The 19,611-nt window shown below is 60.9% G+C and overlaps 4 protein-coding genes across 4 annotated transcripts; all 4 read right to left on the reverse strand.

Annotated features, from left to right (window-relative positions):
- Window positions 1-563: 563 nt before the first annotated feature.
- Window positions 564-3,644, reverse strand: LDBPK_320230 (hypothetical protein, conserved; the record flags this gene model as incomplete). The annotated part of the gene is made up of 1 exon (XM_003863394.1): window positions 564-3,644. The coding sequence occupies one exon, from the start codon at window positions 3,642-3,644 to the stop codon at window positions 564-566; it is 3,081 nt and encodes a 1,026-aa protein (XP_003863442.1).
- Window positions 3,645-5,911: 2,267 nt separating this feature from the next.
- LDBPK_320240 (dynein light chain, flagellar outer arm, putative) lies at window positions 5,912-6,187 on the reverse strand (the record flags this gene model as incomplete). Its single annotated transcript, XM_003863395.1, has 1 exon — window positions 5,912-6,187. One exon carries the CDS (start codon window positions 6,185-6,187, stop codon window positions 5,912-5,914), a length of 276 nt encoding a protein of 91 aa, XP_003863443.1.
- Window positions 6,188-7,203: 1,016 nt separating this feature from the next.
- On the reverse strand, window positions 7,204-10,461 carry LDBPK_320250 (hypothetical protein, conserved; the record flags this gene model as incomplete). The annotated part of the gene is made up of 1 exon (XM_003863396.1): window positions 7,204-10,461. The coding sequence occupies one exon, from the start codon at window positions 10,459-10,461 to the stop codon at window positions 7,204-7,206; it is 3,258 nt and encodes a 1,085-aa protein (XP_003863444.1).
- A 2,314-nt stretch (window positions 10,462-12,775) lies between these two features.
- Window positions 12,776-18,136, reverse strand: LDBPK_320260 (hypothetical protein, conserved; the record flags this gene model as incomplete). Its single annotated transcript, XM_003863397.1, has 1 exon — window positions 12,776-18,136. The coding sequence occupies one exon, from the start codon at window positions 18,134-18,136 to the stop codon at window positions 12,776-12,778; it is 5,361 nt and encodes a 1,786-aa protein (XP_003863445.1).
- Between the last annotated feature and the right edge of the window lie 1,475 nt (window positions 18,137-19,611).

Raw genomic sequence — 19,611 nt, forward strand, 5'->3', positions numbered from 1 at the left:
GGGGACTGTGACAGGCCGTGGGTGGAGCGGAGCTTGCCTTGTGTTGGAGTGGCAGAGAAACGAATGCGTTGAACAGCAACAAAAAAATAAAGAAATGGGCAGCGTAAAGGACTACGTCACGTGTGACAACGTCAGCCGGCCACCGCCAACGCGAAAGCAGTGATCGCACACGAAAAACGGAAGGAAAACAACAAAAACAGCGCACCACCCCAGCCTGCCGTGAAAAAAAGGTGAGAAAAGAGGGTGGGAAGAACAGACACGAGCGCAGGCAGCGCTCTTGAGGGGACAGGGGAGCTACTCGAGCACAGCTCGGAGAGAGTGCGACGAGTAGAGAGGATTCACAGAAAAAAAGGAGTGACGCGCGTGCCGCCTACACGAGCTGAGAAAGCTATGAAGAAACACCTGCGTGCGCACGTCGGCAGTGCTTCTCAGGCTGTGTCAGACGACAAAATAAAAGAACGACGGAAATGTATACATGCGCATCAGCAGGCAAGCAGCGTCGAGTATGGAGAATAGCACGCACACGCAGACCGGTACGCGATGCTATGCAGTGGATGCACCCGCTACTGCATCATGTAGAGAGCGGTCAACACTCCCCCAAACAGGACCAGTACCATCACGGCAATGGTCGCCTGGCGGGTGGAGACGATGCTCGTCTGCAAGAGAGGTGGGGGCTGCAAGACGATGTAGAGGAGAGAGCGCGAGACATCGCTAGTTGTGCCAGGAGCAAAGCCTGTGACCTGAGAGATGGCAAGCTGCACGGCGGGGTCCTGTGTGCCCCAGCTCCGCAGGGCAGAAATGTACACCTCCCTACCACTGTGGGACTGGAAGTACGGCGGAAAAAGCGCTCGCAGGAAGGCGGCAAAGCGCTGCAGCACCGTTGGTGTCATGTATCGCACATAAAATTCGTTGATCAGGGAAACGATCCCAAAGAGTCGACAGTGCACTTCGGCGGCATCAGCGACGGCACCGCGCTCATCATTGTCCGTGCAGTGCGAGCGAGCGGCATGAGCGCTGCGGCCCGCCGAGTCCGCGTCAAAGGCTAGCCGAAAGACGTTCAGGTCATCCATCCAACGGAGTTTCACTTCTTTCCATAGGTCTTCAGCCCTCAAGTTCTGCGCATGTGGCGAAGCCGCCATGTCCGGTGGCGTTTTGGGGGTCTTTGAAGATCTCGAAGTAGCAGTGTTGGTGCGGTTTGACGGTGTCATTTTTTTCGCGGTGGATGCTTTGCTGTGCGTTGGTGATGCTGGCAACAAGTAAGCGGAGATCACCGGCGTGGGGGACGGAGTGCTGGCACGGCCGGCGGAGGCATCCGAGCGCGACTCCTCCGTGTCGCCTTCGCCGATGTCGTTCGCCGTCTCGTCGGCGTTCTCGTTTTCCTCGTCGTCCGATGCGTGTACGAGGTCGCCTGCGGCGCCGTCAGCAGCCTCGCTGGCGCCACCTTGCAGGTGCGATATTCCTTCGAAGCAGAGGAGACCGCGGAACAGCGGCAGCTTCACCCACTGGAGATCTACGGGTGGAGTCGTTAGGTCTACGAGGCTTTGATGGCTCCGGTCGTCAGTATCCAGGCTGCTTCGAATCTCCGCCTGCTCTTCAGGTGAAAAGAACGAGAGTAAGTGTTCACGCCAGGCAGCTTCGTGCGTGTGCCAAAACCGCAGCTCCGCTATCGGGTTGCGGAGGTACACGGTGGAGTTGTCGACGTCGGGGTTCTCGCGCAGCGGCATCGTGGCGGGCCGCAGCACCTTCTCCTCCAGCAATCGCCACAGCTCCGTGGCGTTGACAGGTCTGCCCTGATTGCGCGCGCGCAGAAGTTGCACTTCATCTTCGCGGTAGCTCAGCATTGCGTCGGCCATCCGCAAAGCCATACGGCGACGGCGACCTTGATCCGCCTCCAAGGGCTCGCTGTGCACGAGACTGCCCACAAAGCGGCGTAGCATCGCCACGTGCGCCACCTCCTCACTCGAGAACGCGTTGGCCGCGTAGTACTTGTTGCCGCCAGTGACAGTGCGGAGTGCCTGTGGAGGCTGCATCCAGTGCGAGGCGCGCTCCTCTCCCGACTCCAGCTTACGGTACCGGTCCATGAGGAACACCTTGCTGAAGGTGGCAAAGACGCGCTCTGTCATCTCCACCGTCTCCAGCAGCTCTTGAGTCAGCTGAAGGCAGCTGAGTCGGTCTTCGTACTCGGCAGCCGACACCCACTCCGTAAGCCGGAAGTACTCGCCCATCTTCTCTGTGTAGACCGCCCATGCCGCTTCTCCGGCGGAGCCGTGATGCTCGCCCGCCGAGGGCGCGGGGCGCGTCGACGGTCTCACTGGCAGTTCGAATATGAAGCTGATCGCATAATGCCACGCAGATTGTGCCCGGCGAACCCAGCGCTGCACATCCGACTTGAGGCGCGACAGGGACATGCTCTTGAGCGGAGCAGCCCGACGCTTCGCGGTCTTTTTAGAGGCCGCGCCGCTGCCGCCGCATTGGCCTGCGCCGGTTTTGGCGGCGCCGCGGTTGCCTACGCGCGCCTGGCATGCTTCTCCACGCTGCGAGAAGAGCCGCGCCCTGTCGGCGGCCGTCATTGGCGTGCCGAAGACGGACGACATGGTGGGCGGTGGCGGTGGGGACGGCGTGCCGCTCTGCTCTTCACGCGCGACGCGCTGGGCACGGTGGCCACGCAAGGTGGCCATCTTGGCCTGCAGCGCGACGTAACGGCCCATCAGCTCGACCGCCGCCTGCTCGAGCCGATGCGTGAAGGTGCGACTCTCCTCCGCCAGGTCCTTCCGTCTCTTGTTGTACTGCCACAGAGTCTCGTGACTGTCGTACGACTCCAGCCTAGTGTTGACGTCTGACAGGGCGTGGATGTCGCGCAGCAGTTTCTCCGCTCTCTGCAAGGGATTCTGCGCGTGCAGGTCAACAAAGTGGGCGTAATGTTGAGTGAGCAGAGCAAGCATGACAACGATCAGCACGGTAGCAACGTGCCGGTAAAACTTGAGAAAGAGTTGCGCGTACTTGCCCGATTTGACTTTTGAGGCACTTGCGACAGGGATGCTGACGAGCTTGCCGGAAAGCTTGGGCCGTAATGCGTTCCATGGCGGCGCGCGCCGACCTGCTAAGGGCAGCCCGAGCGCCGCCCGCCGTGCGTCAGAGTCCGGATTGCGGTTGGTGGTTGTGCGGGAGTTGTTCAGACTTTCATCCTTCGGCGCGCCCGAGATCGAGGTGCTCACTTCGTCTTTCTCGCCAGGCTTGTCGGTCTGCTGCTTTGTCGTGGACGAGGATCCCTTCTCTGAGTCATCCCGCGCCTCATACTTCTTGGACTTTTCGGACGTTCGGTACTGCTGGAGGAGATGCTTGATCTGCTCCTCCGCTCCGAGGAGGTCGTGAAAGTCGTAGAAGAAGTACTTGCGAGAGGACAAGAGGCGCTTCTTCTGCGCGGAGGGGCTGCTTGCCTGCATCTTGATGGCCTCGTTGTGCTGCAGCACCACCACAAGCACGCTCGTTGGCACCCCTTTCACCTGCTGCGTTTCGAGGCGAATACGCTTCACATTGTCCCAGGCCAGATCGATTCGAAAAAGAGATGAGGTGAAGTAGAACTCCTTCTCCGTCGCGACAAGGTTGCCTCGGCAACTCTGGCACTGGCAAGAGAAGGTGAACATGGTGGGCGCGAGCGCTCTGCGCGCGCCCGCCACTCATGCGCAGTCTCTTACTCGCTCTCTGTTTTACAACTTGTATGCGTATTTACACGCAGCGGAGCGAGTGTCGGGGGGAGGAGGCGGGAGCTACTTTGGGTCTTGAAGCACTGCGTCAGGGTGCAAGCCGCGGTGTGTGCGGCGGGGCGTGCCACAGCAAAGCGGCAACAAACAGAAGTAAAAAAAAAAAAATGAGAAGCCGCTCCAGAAAAAAAGGCAAGCGGGGCGGGCGCAGTCTCTTGGCTGCTGACTCCTCACCTGAGGCGGCGCGCACAAGACTAAAATCAGCGGAAGGGATCAAAAAGGAAGAGGAACGACGATGAGTCGAGCATAGGGAGAAGAGGATGGGATGTTGCATTTTCAGGAGGGGTCGGCATATCGTCGTGGAAATAGCGGGTACCTGAAACTGAGTGCAGAAGTTCTGCCTACTGGGTTGAGAGTTCCTAGCACCGCATCTCTCGCGAGTGCACATTTGCCAGGGGCATCTCTTACCTATTCCCTCGGAGTGCCAACGCGTGCTCATTCTGCAAGTAGGACCAGCACAGAGACGCGGGCAGGAGTACATTACGCCCCTCAAGAAGAGGAACTGGGATGGTGCACAGCCAGCGACAGGGCTGCGCTCCATACATCGGCGAAGACAGACGTAAGCGGCGCTTGCACGATTGAGTGTATCTGCTATGTTTTTGCTTCAAATCACATTTTTTTTTGTTATTCCTGACTAGCATGATTCGTGTTGCAGGCGAGGTACGAACATGGGGTGCTGTTGCGGGGGTGGGGAAGGAAGATCACAAAAAATGATGAAAAGAAAGAGGAAGAACACTGAAAAATGCGTCAACGAAGGAGAGGCGTCCAGGAAGGAGCTGGAGGCGGAGATGAGAAGAGAGCACCGTACAGGCTCAACGCTGCCTTCCCAACTTCCACCTCCTCCTCCTTTCTCGCTGTCACCGTCGCCTTCGCTTCTTCTGAACAACTTGTCCGATTACTTCAAGAATGAACCTCGTGGCCTCTCCTCCCTCACTCACTCTCTCTCTGCCTTTCGCTATCATGACTCGATTCCGATTCGCTCACCTTACCGCATTTTTTTGGTGTGCTCATTTTCGTCTTTTGGCGCCTCATCCGGCCACGAAGACACGAAGAAGATGCACACAGACACGCGCGCGCACACGTAGCATACACACGGATACAAAAGAGGGGACCAAAGGGCAGAAAGCTAAATACATGAATGGCCCATTTGTTCGTTCTCCTTTTCGCGCAGTGTTCTCTCGTCCGCGCCGCCTCCCGCCCCTCAGCCGCTCTTCTATGGTGCCGCTCTCTCTTCGTCACTGCATCGAGCGCGACTCCGTGCACTGCTCTGCACAGTGAGCACAACTTGGCATGCACGGCTACTTTTTGTGCGCCCATGCGCATGCGCTCTCGTGCAGTGGTGCCCTTCATGTGCGAAAAACACGCGACCACGTCACGCAGCGTCCACGTCCGCGGTGCCAGTGTTGTCTTGCCCCTCGTGTGACTGGCGAGAGTCTCGCTCGGTAACGACCCGAATTTGATGCTCATAAAGACAATCAAAGCACGAACGCAAGACCGGCATCAAAAGAAGAAAGCGGAGGCGCGGGCGGGCACGTGCTGGCGACGAGCGAGAGAGGCAGGGGGGATGAGGAGGGTTGGTGATGGCAGACAGAGACACGCACACACACAACAGCGGCCCAACAAGAACAAAACGACAAGAAAAAGGAGAGAAGCATATCAAGACGCGAAACAAAAAAAAAATGGTCGCGCAAGCACTGAACGGAGGCGTGTCAGTCGTCCGTACACGCAAGCCACGCGCGCGTAAAGAAGAAGTAGTCGAAGAAGATTGGAGTGTACCGAGCAGCTCCCATCATCTTGCGGCCCACGACGTCGTCCTTCCCTCTTCGTTCTCCAGAGTGTATGCGCGGGCACGCTACGGTGTGATTTGATATGCCCACGTCGCAGGTCGACGCGGACAAGCACACAAATTGGACAAAGGACGACAACGGCTGCGAAGACGACACACGGAAAGTGGTGCCGCCCCCGCTCGACGACTTTGTGGTCGTCTCTCTATCGCCTCTCCCTCCAAGCTCTATTGCTGTCCGTTGTGTGTGCGTGTGTGTGTTTGTGTGTGGATGTGCATCGGTTACACATCGCGGAGAGGGGATCTGATAACCGGCGGCGTGAGTTCCTCCTAGTGTTGTTGTTATCCAGAAGGAAAACTGCTAGTTCTACCCGCACTTGAAGAGCAGAACGGCGACCTGGCCGAGGTAGAAGTACAGGAAGCAATGGGTGTCGTGCGTCACGAAGCTGCCGAAGTTGCGGCCCACAATGCAGTGCCACGTCGGCTGATACTTCTTGTCGAACTCCTTCTTGATGTAGGCAGCGATATCCTTCTCGATGTTGAACTTCTCCATTGCCTGAAGCGTAACCTCAATCGCGTCCGCCTGCATGTCCTCCGGCATGTCGGCATTCTTCACCGTGGCCTTGTGGTCGTTGTTGTACATGATTGCAGTGTATATGGAAGGGGCTGTGTGTAGAGGCAACGGCGGCACTGATGCGAAGAACGGAAGTGGTAGGGTGGTGTTGGGGCTAGTAAGAGCCAGCGTTGCTGATCGACAGAGGATGTAGACGAAAAAAAAAAAGGAAGCACACACAAAGAGGCGGTGGCAGCGATCTGCAAAGAAACGCCGTGGGGACTCTTTTGGTGGTAGTGGTGCGCCGTTCTTCTTGGTTTTTTTTTTGCGGGGGGTGAGTGTACGTGGGATGAGTGCGCGTGCGCAGCGTAGCTTGAGGCAGCGTGTGGGTGAACAGAGAGCTGCGAATTGTCCAGCAGACGGGGAAGTGGTGTAGATGATGTGAACTCGGCCAACACAGAAGGAAAAAGAACACCGCATAGTCGGAAGTGGGTCGATGGAAACAGAGAAAGAGAGAACACGTGAGAGAATTACAGCAGAAACGTTCGAAAGTCAGAGACGCCGCCTGTGGAGAGAACGAGTTGCAGATCTGCAATCAAGCCCAGACGGCACCCACTACCAAAAAAAAAAATGAAATCGCCACAGTGAATGCGCCAGAGAAGAGTACTCCCGCACCCCGCCATAACGCAGTCGCATGCACAGCAACGAATCGGCGGTGCAGCTTTGTGTAGTGGGTGCGCCTTTCCACGTCTGTCCCGTACGCCTGTGTGTGTGTGTGTGTGTGTGTGTGTGTGTGTCTGCAGATGCAGTCCGTTCTTGACAGGAGTGCGGCTGCGCAGAGGTCATCCGTCACGGAAAGGGGAAGGGTGTGAGGTGTCCCTGGTGCCCGGGCCGAGACCGTTGGGAAAAGCACATCAACGCACAGTCGCACATACGCAGCGCGCGTCAAAAAAAAAAACACGGACGCACGCACGCCCCTCCTTTCTATTCTCTATGCCGGCCTACGCAAAAGGCGCAAAAGAGTAAAAGAAGGCCGCGTCGCTGTCATGGGCGCACGGGTGCACTTCTCGGTCTCTCTGCCTTGTGTGTGCGCGTCTACCACTTCATTACCGAAACAGCGCGCGATTAGTCTGTAGTCGCTGTCCAGCGGCGTCTTCTGCCTTGCCTGTGAGAGCGTCACTGGTCAGCTCACCAGTGGTGTCATCGCGCTCCTCTCCGCACGCATCGGTCGGAGAGCGCCGGTCTCCTTGCTTGGCGGAGAGACAATCAACTACATGAGTCGTGCGGTCGCCAGCAACGGCCTTTGCACTTGTGTTTACCGCCATCAGGTGGGTCGCTGCAGAAGCTCTCTGCTCCAGCATGCGATCAAAGAGCTGCTGCGCGCTGTTCGGCACAGACCCCTCCGATTCGTGCGCGGGCGATGAAAATGGTGAGTGTCTACTGCTCGCACGCATATCCAGGCGTGCAGCTGGCAAAGGTGTCTGCACTGCGCTCGCATCGCCGTCATCGGCGCCGCCGCGACTGGCCCGACTGTGGAGGCTGGGAGCCTTCTCGAAAGCCGTCTGCACAACGGTGTCCATAGCGTGCGTCGCCTCCTCCCCACCAGGAGACAGCATAGGAGGCGGTAGCGACCGCTGCCACTGGTGCTGCAGCCGCTGAAGCGCCACCTGCTTCTGCCGAATTGCGGCCGCGGCATCCAGCAGCTCCGACAGTGAAAGAGAGCTCAAATCCCGAGCCGCCTCCGGAGACGGCGCGCGGTTCTTCGCGTCTGTCTCCGCAGCGTAGCCCACGACAGGGTCGCCACCGTCGCCGCTTGTCGGGGAGCCACGCCGCTGCGATGGCGATGCCTGGCGGCTGCGGCCACGCGATTCGTCAAAGCTGCCGCTGTAAGGCAGCCGCAAGGACGCTTGGCGAAGCTGCTGCTGCTGTGCCAGGGGGAGGTGTGCCAAATACTGGTCTGCCACCTCGCGAAGTTCAGGGGTGCCCCCGTCCCCATACAGTTCAAAGTAATCGTGCTCCTCCTCGGCAGCAGTGTGCGTTGACGGACGCTGATCGGGCGAGCGGCGAGGGCTGCAGCGATGCATCTCCGCCTTGAAGGGCGCCGGTGAGTAGGCAAGTGGGTCCTTGTTCTCCTGCTCAGCCATTCGTTTGCGAACTGCAGCCTCACGCAGCACCTCGCTGCGTAGCTTCTTCCGCTGCCCAGACGGGCCGCTGCTTTGGTACTCGACAGCGAGGGTACCAGACCGAGCTGCACGCTGACGCAGCTGACGCTCACGGCGCTCCAGCTCCTTCTCCCGAGCCGCGATCCGCTCCATGGCCGCCTTCTCGCGCGCCGCCACCTCGCGAGACTGCATAGCCGTGACGCCGTAGGTCACTTCCTTCTGCCGCTTATCCAGCCGATGCTTCGCCCGCCCCACACTCGCCTCGAGGTGTTCCTTTTCCTGCCGCAACCGGCCGATCTCCTTCCACTGGTCTGCCACAAGCGTGCGGTCTTGCCTGAGCTGCTGCTGCAGTGCTTCAGTGTGCGCCTGGATGTCGCGGCACCGCTCGTTGCTTGCCAGCACCGCCTCCTGCAGCTCTTTGGCTTCCTGGCATAGAGACTCGTACAGCGCCCCCTCCCCCGGCGTCAGGCCAGACGGCGCATACCAATCTTCTCCCGACATAAACGGGACAGCGTCGCTGCTGCCAGAAACAGCCGTGCCCTCTTCTGCAGATACAGAAGAGGCGCTCATCGTCGAATGGCAAGACGAGGTGTGTGTGGTGGCCGCCGGCGCCGCTACCGAGCAGGAGCAACTCGGGCGGAGGGCGGCCAGCGCCGCTTGGAATTGGCCTGGTCGCACCACGGCAGCAGCTGCAGCAGAGGCATCAGCGACGCCGACACCTACCGGGGGTTCGGCCGCTTCCGACGCCTCCGTGCCGACCACGATACGCGATTGCAGCTCCGGTGCGACACAGTGTGCGGCGCCGCCTAGCCCACGCTGAACCGGCACCGTCAACGCCGCCGGCGCGCTTGGGTGGAGCGGTGGGGGCGCTCTCATTGGCAACAGGCAAGAGGAGGAGGCTCGCTGTGGTCGTGGGTCTCCCAGCAGCAGGCGGCACAAAGACGATAGCAGGAGTTGCTCGCATCGCTCCACGCGGAAAACCCGGTCCAAGGTGCGAAGGGAGGGAACGACTTGGCGCAGAAGGCAGGCGTACGCCAGGGTCGAGATCCACGTCGCGCCGTCGGGTAGGGCGTTGCTCATGTCTGGCTCCTCTCTCAAGATGGCAGCGGCAGCGATCTGCTCCAGGTCGTCGAGTTGCGCCACCGACTGCAAGCCCGCGATGGCAGACGTCGCAGTTCCACCCTCATGCGTCACCTCGGTCAGCGCAGCGGCCAGCGCGTTTTGCTCGCCATCAACGCGCATGTTCACGATAGCGTGGGTGAGCTGTAGCAACGCAGACGGTGCGGCGCGAAGGATGATGAGAGAAACCGGCGACGGGTGGAGCTGCAGGTCCCACTGCACAGCAGCGCCGTGCCCGTTTACGGATGAAATGCCCTGAAGGTCCTCGATCCCAGTGCCAGCCAAGCTCACCGAGCATGACGGCGTATCAGTCGACTGCGATGCTGCAGCTGCCGCCGCCGCCTTCGCACTCGCCCCGGTGCATGGTGGAATCGAGAGAAAGAAGCAGTTCAGGGAGGCCAGACCTCCGTTGTAGGAAAGGTCGACGGAGGAGAGTGTCGTCGGGGCTGTCGCGGTGATGGAGTGCTCGAGCAATGCCGCCTGAAGAGCATTGTGCCCGTCCTGCATCTCATCGCTCTCGCGGAGGCTTACATCAAAGGCGTTGTGCGACAGCTTGAGCTCCCGCAGCTGCGGAAACCGCTGAGCAGAAAAGAAGAGAGGCAGCGCGAAGGGCACGCGGTGGCGCAGCAGCCGAGCGAGAGACACGGTCGCATCGGAGACTGAGGGCTTTACCTCCAGCACATCCGCAGCAGCGTGCCGCTCCGGAGCGGCTGCGCATTCGCAGCTGCACTCGAGAAAGCTGTGCAGGTTGTTAAAGGCGACATCGATCACCTGCAGCGTGGTGGGAAGGCAGCGAATCCACGATGCCACGCCGTCGCAGCAGCGTGAAGCGACAGCATGATCGCGCAGACAGGTCTGCCGAAGACGGTGGTATGGGGTACTGAGTCGGCCCAGTTGATTGTGGGAAAGCCGCAGTTCGACGAGGTTCACGAAGACGGCATTGAGTCCACTGATACAGTCAATGCGGTTATGGTCAGCCAGCAAAACAGCGACGGCGCTGGCGACCGTTGCCTCCTCCTTGTTCGCCCCCTGGGCATCGAAGCAGAGACGAGCGATTCCACGGTCGCGCAAGTCAATGTCCATCTGAGGCGCCCGCGTCGAATAGTCTCGTACAGTCTGGCGCTGTGGTGCCACTTACACAAGAGCAAATAATAAAAAAATGACGCTCGTCGTGGACCACACTCTGCCACACGGGCAGCACGCAGGAGGACGAGTAGGGCAACAGCGGCAGTGACTTCTATGAAATACTCGTCTGACGGGTGGGAGACGCGTGGGGTGCGCGTGTCCGTCTATGCATCTATCGGGATATTACGTCGGCAGGAAGTGCAGATCCTCTATGGAGGGCAGCTGCACACATCGCGAGATGTCAAGGAGAGACAGAAATGAGAACGAGGACGAAATGAGGGTGTCAAGCGGAGAAGCGACGGCGGCGTTTAAGCGAGGGAGGGAAAGAAAAAAAAAGGGGCGTGAGGTGAGAGGGTGAGAGACGATACCCAATCCACGTACTTTGGGTATGTCTTCTGTCAAGTATGGTGGCATGAGAGGTGTTCGCAACAACAACACCTTGGTGGGCCACTGGCAACGAGGCATCATCGGCGAAGTGCCGGCCCCAGTCGATCGGCCTTTCCTACAAAGGTAAGTGCATCTGAAAGCGCTCCGCCGGGCTAAGCTGCCCGCTGCACCATCATCTCGACTGGCGCCACGCATTCGAACATGTTGTTGGGTGTTTGCGCATATGACCCTGTGTGTGGAAGGAAAGGGGGGTGCCCTTTACCCATTACGGTAGTGTCTTGTACACATTGAACGCGGTCTGACCATCTCCACTCCGCCAGCGCATGCACACGCGAAAAGGTGCGTCACAGGAGAGAGAACAGTAACAACGGACACGGAAACAAGGAAGAATAAACAGGAGAAATTCAAGGATGAAAAAATGGACGTCTATCAGCTCTCTCTCTCATCCACGGAATGAAGATGCTTTCCGCGCAGGCGCTGAACAGGAAAAGATGTGTGAGTATATATGTGTGTGTCTACAGAGGAATGGAAACACACACCAGCGGACATCCTCAGCGCACCACGCCACAAATCAAAGAACAGCTAGAGGGAGAGAAACAGCAAGCATCGAAAAGAGCCGCTCATCTCTAGTCATGACACGAGCACCGAGCCCACACAACCAAACTTGAAACGCGCACACACCAAAAAAGAAATACACCACCCGACTCAAAACGACAAAAAGAGCAAAAAAAAAAGAAGAGGGCTTTGCTCTTCACTACTCGTCCGTCTCTCTGCCAGTCCAACACAAGGCAAGCTCCGCTCCACCCACGGCCTGTCACAGTCCCACCCCGCGTCGCGCGAAGAAGCCGCAGGCACGCGGTGCAGCAGTGCTGCCGACTCAGCTATCTGAGCACGGCCATCTGCCCTCGAGCTCTACCCCACCCACCCGCCGCCTCGCCGGCCGCCAGCTGGTGCCTCCCTCCCTTCTCGGAATGGGCGCGGGCGCCGCTGCCCCCGCCCTCCCCCCGCCCGCGCACCAGTGGGCGGTGTAGGGGCCCGGGCGGGTTACTCTCGAGACGCGGTGACACGCTGCCGAATCATATGGATGGCACACGCGTGTTCACTGTCGCCGGTCGCCCCGACGCAACGCCCAGCCAGGACCCGACCAACTGCATCAGCAGCGATACGTCGCTCGGACCTCCAGCACGGCGCCGGCGCCGGCGACCCTGTCACCACCACAGGTGGTTCGGCACTTGGTCAGCGATAGGGTGGCCTCCCGGCATCTCCAGAGAGAGAGAGGGCGGGGGTACTGGGCCCTGCGGCACCACGCATGGAGTTATCCTCCCCCACTCCCCCGCCATCCGGGTACCGAAGAAGCACCAGAGAAAGAGAGAGGTGAACAACAGTGATGGAGCCACACGCGCACGTCGTGAGCTTCGCCATTCGACGCCACGTCACTCACACAAACACACACAAAAAAAGAAGAGAACGAACAGGAAACAATGGCAGGCGCTGCGGATGATACCCCGCCCAGTTCCTCAGCCAACCCCCGCCTCCGGCCCGCAATACCCCCCTCCGCCTTATATGCGGTCAACGGTGCACGAAACGCACGCAAACGGATGGGGAGAAGAAAGCGACCCAGAGAGACGTCGAAGCAGTGCCGGCGCACTGCGATATCGAGTGATGAAGTAAAGAAGGGCGGGGTGATGGAGCAAGAGACACACACGTCGCACAGCAACAAAAAAGAGTGTGAAAAGAGGGACAACACATCAACGTAATCAGAGCACAAGTATGCCTTAACACTCACACGCACAAAAACTTCGCCGTGGCACATGACGTGAACGCTGGGAAAAGTGAGTGCATGCTGAGAAGCACTTGGCTCAGCCGCGCACGCGGGCCAACGGTACTAGAACTCAAAGTAGGATGTCCGGTCGGAGGCGATCACCTCGGTGCGCGAGGCGCGGGGGTTACGGGGGGCAGGGCTCTTGCGGTTCAGGTTATTCGACCGGTAGTTGGGTATCGGTGCCCGTACCGAGTCCGCCTCGCCGTCGGACTGCACCAGCATGTAAGACTCGTCGCTGCTGCTCTCCTGACAAGCATTCAAGCATGAGGCGGCGTGCACGATGCTGCCGCCGTAGTGACTATGCGAGCCGTGGCGGTGCACGGGGCACTGTGTCTGCTGGTCAATCGTCGTGCGGTAGATAACAGGGTTTTGTGGGTCAGAGAGTCTGCAGGGTTGGCCCTTCTTCTGCACGGTCGCGGCATCCAAGAACTGGTGGGGCCACGACTGCTGACTATCATACTCCTCCTGGTGCACGCGGTTGCTGTGGCGCGACGCGGGTCGTGAGCCGCGCTTCGAAGATGGCACTTCCAGCTGAGAGGGACCGGGGCCGTAGCCCTCCGCGACCCTGCCGTTGCCGTGGTACGATGAAGCAGCCTCAGCTCTGCTCTGGTGCCTGTGAGGGTGACTCCGCGCCAAGTCGTTGAGGCTGCGCTCAAACTCGCTGGAGTCGGCGTAGCGGTGCGGCTGGCGGGCGGGCGCGGCCTCTTCTCGGACACTTTCCAACGGCCCTACAGCCGCCAAAGGCGCGGCGCCGCGCTGGCTCTCTCGCCCCGTTACGGGGTGGCTGTTGTACAACGCCCCTGTTGGTAATGGCTGCACGAACGGGGCTGTGTTTGTTTGGCCATAGACCGTCTCCGACCTCGTCACTGCCGCATCGTCAAGGAGGCTGATGCGTCCACTGCCATGAGCGTAGCGTTGTGACGGCGCCGCAGTTGTGCGTGCCGCCTTCGAGTCTACGATGTGCTCGTACTCGCGAGGGTCGCGACGACGGCCGGACGACGCCACAGAGGTGGTCTCCGCCTGCGCCGGACCTCTGTAGCGCTGCACCGGTTGCATGGGCCGGTTGCTAATGGTCACCGGGTTGGATGCGTAGTCGGAATCAACAGAGCCTCGGCGGCGGCTGACAGACTCGCCAGGGCCGTGGGTGTTCAGAGCGCCTCGTACCTCCGTCTCCAGCGCCGCAATGGACTGCCACTCTGCCGGGTTGTACATCGCCCTCAATCTTTGCCGACCCCACATCCCGGCGGCGGACGACTGCGACCGCGGCGACGGAATGGCGGAGTGCACCATCGAATTCGTGCGGCTCATGACCAGTCCCTCTGCCGGGCTGGCCTCCGACTCGTGCCATGCCGTGGAGTTGTCATTCTCGCGCACGGTGTGCTCATCGTCGAAAGTCGGCGTGGGCAACATAAGCAGCGGGGCAACACAGTTCGCCCTGCCGGAGGTGTTGTACGCGGAGCTGGTGATCATGAGAGGCATGTCTCTCCGCGGCCTCAGCAGCCCACGGTACGCACGTGTCCGATAGGTCAGCAGTGCCGCCTGAACTTTGCTCTTGCTCAGGTGCTTCTCCGCGTAGTCCGCGACGGCTGCGGAATACATGTGCGACCCGTCAAAAATCGCCGCCAGCTGCACACCATGGAAAAAAGGGTGTGACACCAGTCGCAGCGCCGGCCCGTGCACGCTGCACAGAGTTGGGGAAAAGACGGCGTCGAGGATGGTGTCGAAAAAGTCGCGCACCTGAAAGAGCCACGGCATGTCGGCCAGGATGTTCTCCACGGACGCGTCGCTGGCCTCCTCGCCGTCGGTCTGGAAAGCGATGCCGGAGGTGTCGCTGACCTCTTGGGCGCACTTCAGGTACATGGCAGCGAGCGAGACGCCAATCGCCTTGCCCTGCGCGCCAGGCGGCGGCGGTACGGCACGCACGACGCGACGCGCATGGCGGGGGGCAGTAGTGCCGAAGTATTGCAGTTGCTCTGCCTTGGTGACCAACCAGCTGTCCAGGGAGCGGCTTACCGACTTGAGCACGCGCTGGTGCACGTAGCGGCGCGTGCGCACCCCGATCGTTTCCGCTGCGGTGCTGGCCACGCCAGAGGCCGAGTCTGTGATCACCTTCTGCCACACATCGAGAATGTCCACCGGAGAGAAGAACTTGGTGAGCGTTGGTGTCGGAGTGGGGATAACCGAAGTCGCTTCAGGAGCCACGAGCGCGCTGCCATCCCCGGCGAACAGCTCGAAGCAGAGAGCCAGGAATGTCCACCAGTCATCGCGCATTGTCCATGGCCGCTCCTTCTTGCCGAAGGAGTCCGATAGCATCTGTTCTAGCACGTACATGGGCGGCAGGTACTCAAGCACACCACACTGCTGACGCTCGTAGCCCCAGGCGAGGGTGTTGACGCCGACGTCGGGCACAAAGAGCTGAATGTTACTCGACGTCACACTCGGCGGCGGAGTCGTCTTCTTCCCTGGCTTGTCCACGCCGCTCTCCTCCTCGGCCTGCTGGATGCCATTGGTGGGATCCTCGACGCGGACGAGCAGGCGCTGCGGTGGGCACGGGCCTAGCAGCATCCCCTTGCCGTGCAGCGAGGTCACGAGAAGAAGTAGCTGGGCAGCGAGCACTCGAGCAATCTCCAGCCGCACTTCCTCACTGGCCCCCGACCCGCACTCGCTAGGGCGCAGAATGGCGTGAATAAAGTCCTTGAGCGACATAATGGTCGTTGCCCGCGTCATCTTGCTGAGCATTTCGTTGGACTCCAGCGCATCATGCTCGGTGAAGCCTTTCAAAGACTCCTCGAGCGACAGCGCCGAGACCCACGGCTCCTGGAAGATGTAGTAGCGCTGATCGTCTACCAGGACGCCGTACACACGGGAGTGGAAAGGCAGGCGAGTGGCGTACTCGATCATGATAGCCGCCTCTGCGTCCTGCTGCAGAAGGTGCTCCTCTTGCGCCTTGGCAGTTTGCCCGCCGGCCGCCGTCGTCGCAGTGTCGGTGCGGGTAGTAGGAGCCATGCGGCCGCGGTTGCGTGGTATCACCCGCACATCGAACACCTCGGACGTTCTCTGACTCACCGCCCGCCGAATCACGCCGAAGGCGGTGAGGCCGACAACCGTGTCGGCGTTGTGAAGGGTGCTACCCCCCTCAGCGTCGGCGGCCTTGGGCGGAGCGAAGGTGCTTGTGAAGATGGTGCTGCGGCGCCGTTGTCGCGTTGGCGTGCCGCCCTGCCCACTTTGAGCGCCGTCGTCCGCTCCGTTGCCGTTCGGTGCGCCATCGGTGATAACAAAGTCCTCCAGCGTGAGGGGGTCGCGGCCGTCGGCTTCAGCCCTATGAACGGCGCCGGGCGGTGCCGCCAGTGTTAGCGCCGCGAAATCCAGGCAGTTGCCGTGGAAGGTGTCCTCCTTCGGCTGCCCGGGTGTGCTCTTGCCGAGTGACGCCACCCACGGCACCATCGGCGACGTCGTAGCGCAGACGCGAAGTTTCGAGTATCCAGCGCCGGGCACGTCACCCTCCTCGCCGTCCGCGGGCTTCACATCCACAATGTCGCACTCCGTAGCCCACAGCAGTGCCTTGTAGGCCGACATGAAGGCTGATTTGGTGGAGAAGGATAGGGAGAGACCCTGCAGACGGCGGTGCAGCATCACAGTCGTCGCGCAAAACCGCGGCACCTCCGCCACGGTCTTGCCGGCAAAGATGCCGCTGGTGCGGAACGGTAGCAAGACGAGTGCCAGATCAATCGTGTACTTCTGCCGAGAGCTGATGGTCACTGTGGTGAGGGTGAGGTACTGCACTGCGCTACCTCCCGCCTTGCCGCCGGGGCCAGATGCCTCCGGCGCCGCCGCAAACGTGGCGCGGTCGTCCTCGCAGTTCACAATCGAAACCTGGCGGCTCTTCGTCGCCAGCAAGCGCTTCTTGTACTCCTTCAGAGTCACCGGGTCATCGATGATGCGCGGTGTCAGCGGGAAGGAGGACGCTGGCGGTGCGACGACTTGGCCAAGCGTAAGCCCCTCCGATCCGTAGTTGACCGCTGACGGGCTAAGCAACTCCCGCGCGAAGAGCAGCAGCTCGTAGCAGCGCACGTCGAACGATTTGCCGCTGCCAGCGTGCGGGGATACGCTGAGCGCCTGCCCGCCGCAGATGCGCAAGATACGTCGTGATGCACTCATGTCCTTGCGCACAGCAGGGCGGCCGTCTTCTCGCAGAGCCTCCACCGTGCACCACAGGCCACCAAGCGTCGCCACGCCACGCTGTTCCGAGACGCTCTTGTGGCTCGCCTCGACCGCGCTCTGCGCCTCCGACGGCGACACCGGCCCGCGGCCTGCCGACTCCAGCGGCGGGTCTACCATCTGCTGCGTCTCCACGTTCGCCAGCTGCATGGGCTGCAGGTTCAAGTAGTGGCGGACGCCGTCTTCACGGGCGCCGCTGCTGTCGATCAAGCGACGCAGGTCATCGTCCGTATGCATCGAGTCGTAGGTAGCACACCCGCACGTGCCAGTGGTGCCCTCCGCCGGCGCCACCTGCACCGGCTGCAGCGTACGCACCACCTTCTCCGTCTCCCAGCGGCTGGTCGCGGTGCCACTGGCGCGGCGTGTCTCCGTGCACACCGCCATGCCATCATATACGTACGCGGCCCACCGATCGTCCTGCATCCTTGCCGCCTCCTCCCCGTGCTGGCGGGCCAAGTCGTCAGAATAGAAGGCAGTGGGATGAAATGCGAAGCTCCTGTGCGTGCGTCGCGAGATGCCGAGCCGCCTCTCAGGCTCAGCGCGGAGCTTCTCGCTGTCGGCATGGCGCTGTTTGGCGCCATCCTCTAAAGCGCGCCTCTTTGCAGCCAGAATGTCCTGCGCCCGCCGCGACAGCTTCAGCGGCGGGGCCGGAATCTCCTGCGCGAGTGTAGCGGCGGCATCGCCGCGACGGGGGCTGTACAGCATCCATGTCTTGCGCCCGTCTTCTGTCGTCGTCTGCCGAACCTTGTCCCGGGGCGCAGGCATCAGCTGGCCGCACTCGTCCACCGTGAGTGGTGTGGGGCCGTCGTCGAGGGAGGAGGGGGAAGGAATCTGCGGACGGCGCCTCCGGTGGGCGTTGCCATTGTCGGCGGTGCGCTGCGGTGTCGCAGCTGAGGCGCGGTCGAGCTGAAAAGATATGCTGTCGTCAGTGCAGAAATTGGGCGTGTCTGTCATCGCGCCGGCCGCCACCTCGAACTCGATCGGTGTCTCGGTAGGAACTGTGGCGGACCTCGGTGTCCCCTTGCGGTTGGACGGACGGACGACGGGATGGGGCGACTGGAGAGGGAGCAGTGGATTGGTGGCGCTGGCGTTTTTGTGGTGCGAGCGCGCTGACGGTCGCGAAGCCTCTGTACTGTGAGCCCTACGCGGCGTGCGAGGCGATATTCCTCGGCTGTCCGCACGTGTGGTGGGGATCTGCGGCGGCATCTCGCACACCCCGCTACCCGGAGTGCGGGGTCCCTCAGCAGGTGTCGCCCTGCGGCTGGCAGAGCGGCTCTCGGCTGCCTGCTGCGAACGGGGCGAAACGCGGAAAGGAGGTGGCGCCAGCTGTGTCCAGGCCGACGCCGCCGCCGCTGCAGCGCCATCTGCGCGTCCAGGTCGAATCACCTGCTCGTCTATTCGCACCACCTCCCCTGGATCGCTCGGGTGGGCCCCCTTCTTACGGCGCACCACGACTTGTCTCCGCACCACCTTCGTGCCCTTCTTCCTCCCTCCTTCGCTCGCCGCGGAAGCCCCCGACCCACGCGGTGTGGCGCCGTCCGTGGTGGCGACGAGAAGCTGTGACGCGGTGCGCTGCGGCGGATCATCCTCATCGAAAACGATGGACCCTTCCGACTCCTCTCGTCGCGCCGGAACCTTGGCATTCGCGACCGAGGTGCGAGGTGTGTTGCGACCAGAGCCACTGCCAGGGCGGCTTCGCACCGCCGGCACCGGCCTCGCACTCACTGAATCGTTCCGCACCGACGGGACAACGTTGGAGGGCACAAAACTAAAGTTGATGCTCTGTTGTGAGGAGGAGACCTGCTGCCCGTCATGGCGTGAGATGGGTTCTGCATGAAAGGAGATGGAAGCGCCGTCCGTCGAGCCGGCGGGGTTGCCCCCTGCATCGATGTCTTGCGGTGTCGGCTCAACCACGAAGTGCGTTGAGGAGGCGACGCTCTGGTTGAGCTGCGTCCCCGTGCGTGATGAGGTGCTTGCTGTCGCTGCTGTTGGTGCGATCGGCCCACGCGCTGGAGCAGATGCTGTGACCGAAGCCGGTTTGACGGGAGAAACGCTTTGGTTCGCTGGATTCGGCGTCGCACTTGGATGCGGTGTCGTCTGTGAAATCCCAGCCCCGGTGCTTCTTTGCGTGCGGTTCGCCTGAACGTCGCTGGCGGAGCTGTCCTCGTCGCTGTCCCTCACCAAAAGCTGCTGGAATCGCGACGTCATTCACGACTCGAACAAAAGGAGCGCGAGGGGCGTCAGGTGTGGAGGCGATAACGGGGAAAAAGCAAAGATGTGCCGTGCCACGTGTGTGGCGGCTTGCATGACTCGCCAGCGCAGGTGTGGGCGATGCGTGAAATGCGTGTTTTGTTTTCTTGGGGCCTTTTTCCGTTTCGACGGCGGCTCCTATGCAAGGTTCTTCTTGTCAGTACGGAGGAGGAAGAGGGCTTCAATCACCGTCGAGCTGTGTCACTCTACTCGTCAGGGACGGGAGTTCTCTTGGGTGGGTGTGCAGGTATGTGTGCGTGTGCGGGTGGAGGGTGCGTAGGAGAGCGCGCGTGAGAAGAGGAGAGAAGGAAGACAAGTACTACGGAGTGAGCAAAGGCATCTCAGCAGACACGACTGTGCTGAAACTGTCGACTAAACGTCTGAAAAGGGGGGATGAATGGTAGATGAGAGAGGCGAATTCGACGCTTGTG

This window comes from Leishmania donovani, chromosome 32 (assembly GCF_000227135.1).
Source record: "Leishmania donovani BPK282A1 complete genome, chromosome 32".
NCBI classification, from domain to species: Eukaryota; Euglenozoa; class Kinetoplastea; order Trypanosomatida; family Trypanosomatidae; genus Leishmania; species Leishmania donovani.